At 45.3% G+C, this 9,290-nt stretch overlaps 1 protein-coding gene across 1 annotated transcript in view; it reads left to right on the forward strand.

Annotated features, from left to right (window-relative positions):
- Positions 1–3,043: 3,043 nt before the first annotated feature.
- CHPT1 (choline phosphotransferase 1) overlaps positions 3,044–9,290 on the forward strand; it is a 34,199-nt gene continuing 27,952 nt past the window's right edge. Inside the window, exon 1 of the mRNA XM_018556651.1 lies at positions 3,044–3,421. Within this exon, the coding sequence (XP_018412153.1) occupies positions 3,179–3,421 (243 nt within the window). The 5' untranslated portion in view covers positions 3,044–3,178. The remainder of the gene's footprint in view (positions 3,422–9,290) is intronic.

Raw genomic sequence — 9,290 nt, forward strand, 5'->3', positions numbered from 1 at the left:
GGGGGGGGGGGTGGGCAAAAAAAACCTTGCACCAGGGCCCTTTGTTCCTTCGGTCCGCCACTGTTTTGGATACAGTAAGGTAGTATCAAAATCCCTAACAGGTTTGTTTTGCTGTGTGTGTGTCCCTGCTGTGTCCCCACTCTTAATTTGTCTTCATGACCATTGCCTCTCGTGGAGAAAGTGCAGGAAATCAAAATGTTTACAGCTGTCACTGGAACAGAAGGCGAGGGGATATCCTTCAATGGGGCACCTGCTCTGGTGACAGCTGTCTACAAGGGGAATTCCCGTTTTCCTCTCACTTCATGTCCCACTATATGCAAAGGTTTTGACTTTATATACATTTAATGATGTGGAAGAGGATCTAAAAGAGCAGAGGCAAGAAATAGATCAAAATTAATGCAATGGGGTTTAGTTACGAAAGAGTACAGCAAGTGCAAAAGGCCAAAATTTAAAAACAGGCAGCGATGCCTGTTAATATACAAGCAATCCGCCGGCTATAGAGCCAGTCGGCGGATCGCTTGTATGGGGTGCCGATCCGCGTTGCCCCGCGCTCCTCCTCCCGCTGGTCCCGGGCTCCGCTGTGCCCGGTGCCAGCATAGTGCCTCTGTGACAGGGGATCAGAGGAAGATCAGTAGACGATCTCCCTCCGGTCCCCTCTCCGCTGTCAGAATGCGGAAGTGATGTATGTTACATCACTTCCGCATTCTTGTGTCACTCTCCAGCTTGAAACGCTGAGGTTTATTAGCCCCCTATGTGATAGCAATAAAGTTAAGTGAAAAAAATAGGAAGAAAAAATTAATGCATGCAGTGAGTCACGGGCTTAAATAATCCCTTATGTAGGTGCAGTGCATTTAGTAGACTTACTTTTTCATTATTTTAACCTGCTGATCCTGCCAGTATGAGCAATCCTTCCTGACCTAGGGTGACAACGTTTGTTGATTGTTGCTCTATTAATGAGGAGCATTGTACTCCCACTGGTGCGCTTGGGCCCTATCTATGAGTCTGCTTTTAACACATAGTGGAGCTTTAGTAGTGCCAACACCATGATACTCCAGCACAAATTGGAATTTACATGGATTTCTGTAAAAAAAGTAAAGTAAGACTGTAGAGATATATATATAAATAAACCTTCAATCAATTTTTCTTAAATTTGGATGTTAAGAATATTTGTATGGATGTGGCTTATTTTCATGTGTCTCATATAAACTTTAAACAACACCAGGCAGAAAAAAATGTAACCCTTGCAGTGGGGCTACCCCTGCACTACAAGGGTTAAGTACTCATTTTGATTCAGGGTGTAAATAAAAAAAGACATACTCACCTGATCCTCAGTCCTGCCTGGCTGCTAGATTGGTTCCTGCAGTCTTTCTCTTTCTCTGCTTCGGCAATGTCCCTCAGTGTCCTCACGTCTAATACAGACATTCCTCGTTTTCCGACTTACCTGCTTTGTGACCACTCGCACTTACGACGGACCGCCGATCGACCTCCAACCTTGCGCGTCAGCGCGCTGCGTCGCCGGCGGTAGTGATGTCCTCCGTTCTTCACTGCGGGTCCCGGTAAGTATTTTATTGCCCGATGTACAGTACACTGTTCGGTACTGTACATCTGCAACACTATACAGTACTGTACTATTAAAGTACAGTACTGTATAGAGTTCCTCACCTCAATTCGTTTAACGACCTGGTCGTAGGAACGGAACTCGGTCGTTAAGTGAGGAATACCTGTAGACTGTATTAGACGTGATGACTCACGGGTCCTTAGACCGCTAGAGTGGAAGGGGAGGGAGGCTCCATCGCTGGCCAAAATTCTGTTGAAACTCATTCACTACAAAGGCACAAGAGATAGAGTAAAACATTGCTGGTTCTGATTGCACTAGGAGCAACTCCATAGTATAATGTAAGTTAGTAAATGTACTCCTGTGAACAAAAAGAGAACTAAAGTCAAAAAAAGGTTTGGTTTTAGTTCTTTTAAATCTTTAAAATACATTCAAGTACCTGAACTATTAACAAAAATGTATCTTATTTGTGTATCACTCAGCTGTAGATCCTCAAATCATCTCAGAATCGGTGCTGACACTGTCCTTCCTTCTGGAGGGTGGCTAGTTGTGTTCCCCATGGTCCATGTGTGTGTTGTACTACATTGGACTACAATCTGACATTTCGTTTACTAATTTGTATTGAGATTGCAGTCCATCACAGGAGTGAGCTTGGAGCAGTGACTACTTTACAACACACACAGGTACCATGGGGAACAAAAGTAGCCGCCCTCCAGAAGGAAGGACAGTGTCAGCACCAGTTCAGAGATGATTTGAGGATCTACAGCTGAGTGCTACACAAATAAGATACATTTTTGTTAAAAGTTAGGGTGCTTGAATGTATTTTTAAGATTTAACTCCTGATTTTAGTGTCACTTTAACAAAACTATTGCAAGGCTTTAAATAATAAAACTTAACTACCCACGGAACTGCAAGGGTCAAGTGCTAGTCTTCATCTAGGGTCTAAAATAACAAAGAAGTACCCAAATCTCAGAGCCGACGGGCTGCCAGACAATTTCCTGCAGCCTCTCTCTCCCTCCACTGCAGTGGAATGTCCCTTGGTGTCCAATATACTGTATTGAAAGTGATGACTCACAGGTCATTAGACCACCAGAGTGAAAAGGGAGACCCGGCACCAGGAGGTGGGCAAATCTGGCCCTCCAGCTGTTGTGGAACTACAAGCCCCATGAGGCATTGCAAGTCTCTGACAGTTACAGGCATGACTCCCATAGGCAGAAGCATGTTGGGATTTGTAGTCAAAGCACAGCTGGAGGATCGGGGTTGTCCTCCCTGTTCTAGATAAAAACAAGCACTTGCAGTACCTGGGTAGCCCACTGCAGGGATTACGTTTTCTACTGCCTGGAGTTCTTCTTTAACGAGTTAGGACTTTTTAAAGGGACCGTACCAGCAGAAATTTGTTGCAAACACTTTGATGAATTATCTCCCAGCTTCTAGGTGAAGCTCGATGACAGCTGCTCAGCCTATCACCCCAAATCTAATCTCGGGAAGAGCGATCTCTCCTCGGCTGTCCCAGGCTGCCCCGGTCTTCCGGGATGAAGTTTTCTGGTCCGGCCCCCTGAACTTTAGGGCGGCGGAAGGCAGCTCGTCCCCTGACAGGAAGAAAAGGCGGCCAGGGAAATCAGGATGATGGCCGTCCTGTGTTTACCGGAGCCCCTGACAGCCCTGCAGCTGAAGCGGCTGGAGGAGCACAAGTACAGTGCCAATGGGCGATCTCTGCTGGAGCCCCTCATGCAGATCTATTGGAACTGGCTGGTGGAGAAGGTGCCCCTATGGCTGGCACCGAACACGATCACCATGGTGGGGCTCATCATGAATGTGTTGACAACGCTCATCGTCGTCTACTACTGCCCTTCGGCCACCGAGGAAGTAAGTAGTCAGGAGTGGGGTGCTGGGGGTCACGTTGTCATCTCTGTGTACTGGCTGGCAGCGATCTCGTGGGCACCGTGCCAGGCTGCTTCTCAGATTGTTGACTGCTTGTCAGTGCCAATTTAGTGCAGTAACCAATAGCGATCACTGCTCAGTCCACTGGCCTGACTTCCATTCATTGCAATCTGATCTGGTGCTCAGGGTTATTACAGCAAAGGCCCTGGTTACGTGTCTGGTTACATTTCTATTTACTTGTGTGTTTACCTGAGTGTTTACATGTCTGTTTAGATGTGTTTACCTGTCTGTTCAGGTGTCTATTTACATGTCTGTTTACATGTGTGTTCACCTGTGTGTTTACTTATCTATTTACATGTGTGTTTACCTGAGTGTTTACATGCCTTTTTAGATGTGTGTTTTACTTGTCTATTTTTACATGTGTGTTTACATCTCTAACTACATGTGTGTTTACAAACGTCCATATTTGACGCAGTTAAAGGGGGGGAATCGTTGCGTTCCAATCCAATCTCAAATGCGTCTAGTTTTTATTGCAGATGTGAACAGAGAAGTATTTTATATCATAGGCTCGTACACACAGCTGCGTTGTGCTCAGTAATCTTGCAGTGCGTTCAGCTATGTAAATTTAAAGTAGAAAACATGTCCGCCAGTGTTTACACGTCTATTCAGCTCCAGCTGTGATGTAACTACAAATCCCAAATTCATCTGTCTCCGGGAGTCGTGGCTGTGAGGATCTTGCAATGCCTCCTGGGATTTGTAGTTCCACAACAGATGGAGTTTGCCCACCCCTAATGTAAACACATGTACATTGTGAAATTGAAAACTGAGCTAGAGGAATGGAAGAATAATTTACCAGATGTGAATCTTGATGATGATAATGACACTTTACATATCATTACATGCATTGTATACACAGTCAAAGAAATGTTATCAAAACTGGAGAAGATAGAATCCTGATAGAATCTCTTCAGTTTAGCTTTGAAAATGAAAGAGAGAAGCTAATTGGTTGCCACGGGTGATTCTGATTCTGTCTGCTCCAGTTGTGATAAATTCTCCTTTCTGCCAGTGAGGCTTGTGTAGATTCCAGCCATTTGCATGAGCCCCCTGGTATAAAACTAAATGTAAAGTGCATTATAAGATCTGTGCCATTACAGTCATTGGTATTGGGACTTCATATAGAAAAGCAGAGGTGTGATCACTACCATTGTGTCTTCATGCTCATATGCCCTTAACTGTAAAAAAAAAAAACGACACCACTCTGGCCCTCCAGCTGTGCTTTAACTACAAATCCCATCATGCCTTCACCGCTGGAAGTCGTGACTGTGCCTGTAAAAATGTATTGCCCGGATTTCTTCCTTTATGACTCTTTATTGAAGAGTTACCCATGACCTCTTTCCAGCATCCCATATTTCCATGTTTACAAACAAGCTAAATATAATCATGTAAACTGTTCCTCTGAATGTAACAAGCAGAACTTTATTATTTATTTCAATTGTGTTTATGACGCTGAGTTATGCATTTTAATTCCAAAGCTCTGGCACATGACAGGGCATTTTACAGAGTATATAGAGCTATTGTCATGTGTCTCTGTGTCTAGAAGGAGCTAACAATCTAATGTTCCATACACACGGGTCAATCTAGGAGGAAGTCAGTTAACCCAGCAGTATGATTGTGGGAGGGAACTGGAATACATAGACAAGATCCAGACATTTCCTTCAGCTGTAACACAAGTTCTTAGGGCTCAGTCACACTAGATGCAGTGCGTTCCGGCCCGATTTCGGCCGCAACGCACTGCATCTAGTGTGACTGAGCCCTTAGTCACCCCATTTCCATTGTCTGTTTTCAATGGTTTATCCCCCATTCACACCTGTGCGATGTCAAGCACTTCAGCCACCGCTCCTACTGTTTTATCATGTATACTGCTCTCTTGGACTATTAGGATTGGCTGGTTACATTCTGTTGCAGATTATCATTGCTTTGAAATGCTTGTTTTCTTCTACCAGTGGTTATCACTGTTGGCAGAGAGGTCTTTGTCATATTAGCCATGTGCTTTGGTAGTTATTGTTATATGTGTTGGTGGTGGGATCCTGCTTGGCCGGTATCCAGAGTCTGTTCATCTCAGTGTTTGCCTTCTCTGTTGTCACCCGGTAATGTGTCAGTCTGCCACCTCAGTATTCTGAAACTGCCGTGATGCAACCTCTCTATTTGCAGGAAGAATCACAGCAGTTCTTTGGAGTCTGTTTTTACATGTCTTTGCGGTTATTATATTATCTGTAGATTGCTGTGTTTAGTTTCTTGTGACCTGATCACCATCAACTTTAAAGTGACACTAAATGCAGGAGTAAAACTTAAAAGAGAACTACAGGGTAAGTGTTTTACCCCATAGTTCTCTTAAGGGTCACGGGAGGACGTAAACTAGCGTCCTCCCGTGAATCAAAGCTCTGTATATCGCAAGCTACAGGTTGCGGTATACTGAGACAGCCGCAGCCAGGACGGTTCCCGACAATGCTGTCGAGATCCACCCAGCTGCGTGAATGACAGCTGGCTCTGCCTATCTAGAGGCAGAGCCGGCTGTGCACGGCCCCTCCCCTGTCTGTACCTCCAGTCAGCGCTGGAGGATCGGAGCGGGGAATCCCTGCAGGGGGTGGTGACTAACAGTCACTGCTGACAGCAGGGAGATGATCGAGAAGTAAGCGAGCGACGGTATGTGTTCGCTCACTTCCCGATCTATTGAGCCAACGTGTGACAGTTTCATTGTCACACTTCGGCTCGAATTATGAGGATGAGTGATTTTCACTCACCTCATAGATCACCTTTTAAAAATACATTGAAGTACCTTCACTATTAACAGAAATGTATCTTATTTGTGTATCACTCAGCTGTAGGTCCTCAAATCATCTCTGAATTGGTGCTGACACTGTCCTTCCTTCTGGAGGGCGGCTACTTTTGTTACCCACGGTCCCTGTGTGTGTTGCAAAGTATGCACCAATCCAAGCTCACTACCTTGATGGACTACAAATCTCAATACAAATTAGTAAACTAAACATTAGATTGTAGTCCATCATGGGAGTGAGCTTGGAGTGGTGGGTAACAAAAGTAGCCACCCTCCAGAAGGAAGGACAGTGTCAGCACCAATTATTTAGAGATGATATGAGGATCTACAGCCACAAATAAGATACATTTTTGTTAATAGTTAAGGTACTAGAATGCATCTTTAAGGTTTAACTCCTGAGTTTAGTGTCACTTTAATACAGAACGATGTTGTTCCTATAATTAAAAGACTATATTAGTGTGATCAGCCTGCTGATATGTTGTACTCTGAGCTTACTGTTCCATTATGTGTTGGATTCAGCCATAGAATGCAGACAACTTTCAAACCCCTGTGCCTCTAGAGCAGAGCAAAGCAAAGTTTAAAAAGAGAAGTAAAGTTAAATTTTTTTTGGCTTTACTTCTCTTTTTGGTCATAGGAGGGCATTTACTCATGCATCCTGTGACCCAAACTCGGCATATAGCAGGCTATTCCCTACTATATGCTGACAGCGCAGAGCTGCAGCCAAAATGGATAGGGACAATATTGTCAGGACCCATGCAACTGCCTGATTGATTCCTAGCTCTGCCTCTTTATTTTACTCTCCCAGTAATTCTCCTTTTAATAAGTGGAATGGTGACAGAATTGTGACTGGACCCCACTGCTGCACAGCTGGAAGAGGCGATGCTTAGAGGTGCCTGCAATTATCCCAAGAGCCTCCTGGGCATGGGGGTAGCACTAATTGTCAATGAGTATTGGTACCTGGATCCACCCGAGAAATCTATGCTGGCTTCACATTGCTCTGTAAAGGTGGCCATACACTTTACAACCATCGCAAGACCTTAGTCTTGCGATGGTTGTAAAGTACTTAAAAAAAACGTACGATCTGCCCATCTTGGACAGGCAGATCGTACTCTCGATCATTGCAAGCCCGCCCCACTGAGGGGCGGGCTATGAATGACAGCTGGCTCTGCCTATCTAGAGGCAGAGCCGGCTGTGCACGGCCCCTCCCCTGTCTGTACCTCCAGTCAGCGCTGGAGGATCGGAGCGGGGAATCCCTGCAGGGGGTGGTGACTAACAGTCACTGCTGACAGCAGGGAGATGATCGAGAAGTAAGCGAGCGACGGTATGTGTTCGCTCACTTCCCGATCTATTGAGCCAACGTGTGACAGTTTCATTGTCACACTTCGGCTCGAATTATGAGGATGAGTGATTTTCACTCACCTCATAGATCACCTTTTAAAAATACATTGAAGTACCTTCACTATTAACAGAAATGTATCTTATTTGTGTATCACTCAGCTGTAGGTCCTCAAATCATCTCTGAATTGGTGCTGACACTGTCCTTCCTTCTGGAGGGCGGCTACTTTTGTTACCCACGGTCCCTGTGTGTGTTGCAAAGTATGCACCAATCCAAGCTCACTACCTTGATGGACTACAAATCTCAATACAAATTAGTAAACTAAACATTAGATTGTAGTCCATCATGGGAGTGAGCTTGGAGTGGTGGGTAACAAAAGTAGCCACCCTCCAGAAGGAAGGACAGTGTCAGCACCAATTATTTAGAGATGATATGAGGATCTACAGCCACAAATAAGATACATTTTTGTTAATAGTTAAGGTACTAGAATGCATCTTTAAGGTTTAACTCCTGAGTTTAGTGTCACTTTAATACAGAACGATGTTGTTCCTATAATTAAAAGACTATATTAGTGTGATCAGCCTGCTGATATGTTGTACTCTGAGCTTACTGTTCCATTATGTGTTGGATTCAGCCATAGAATGCAGACAACTTTCAAACCCCTGTGCCTCTAGAGCAGAGCAAAGCAAAGTTTAAAAAGAGAAGTAAAGTTAAATTTTTTTTGGCTTTACTTCTCTTTTTGGTCATAGGAGGGCATTTACTCATGCATCCTGTGACCCAAACTCGGCATATAGCAGGCTATTCCCTACTATATGCTGACAGCGCAGAGCTGCAGCCAAAATGGATAGGGACAATATTGTCAGGACCCATGCAACTGCCTGATTGATTCCTAGCTCTGCCTCTTTATTTTACTCTCCCAGTAATTCTCCTTTTAATAAGTGGAATGGTGACAGAATTGTGACTGGACCCCACTGCTGCACAGCTGGAAGAGGCGATGCTTAGAGGTGCCTGCAATTATCCCAAGAGCCTCCTGGGCATGGGGGTAGCACTAATTGTCAATGAGTATTGGTACCTGGATCCACCCGAGAAATCTATGCTGGCTTCACATTGCTCTGTAAAGGTGGCCATACACTTTACAACCATCGCAAGACCTTAGTCTTGCGATGGTTGTAAAGTACTTAAAAAAAACGTACGATCTGCCCATCTTGGACAGGCAGATCGTACTCTCGATCATTGCAAGCCCGCCCCACTGAGGGGCGGGCTTACGATGACTGTAATGAGGGGCGGGCTTACGATGACTGCAAACGGGCTGTGTGCGCGGGACCAGCAGACCAGCAGTTGTCAAACCAGCAGGCCACTAAAGGTGGCCATACACTGCACGATTCTCGTACGAGAATCGCGGGAAATCCCGCGATCGTACGAGAATCGTGCAGTGTATGGAAGGCGTGCGACCGTTTCTACTGTACGGTCGCACGTCTTCCGTCGAACCAGCATGCTAGAAAACCCGCCGGGAATCGTACGATTCTCTGCGAGTTAGTGGCCTGCTGGTTCGACAACTGCCGAACAGGCCGGTGTGCGCACGCGCACACAGCCCGTTTGCAGTCATCTTAAGCCCGCCCCTCATTGCAGTCATCGTAAGCCCGCCCCTCAGGGGGGCGGGCTTGCGATGATCGAGAGTACGATCT

This window comes from Nanorana parkeri, unplaced genomic scaffold, assembly GCF_000935625.1.
Source record: "Nanorana parkeri isolate BGI_ZX_2015 unplaced genomic scaffold, ASM93562v1 scaffold244, whole genome shotgun sequence".
NCBI classification, from domain to species: domain Eukaryota; kingdom Metazoa; phylum Chordata; class Amphibia; order Anura; family Dicroglossidae; genus Nanorana; species Nanorana parkeri.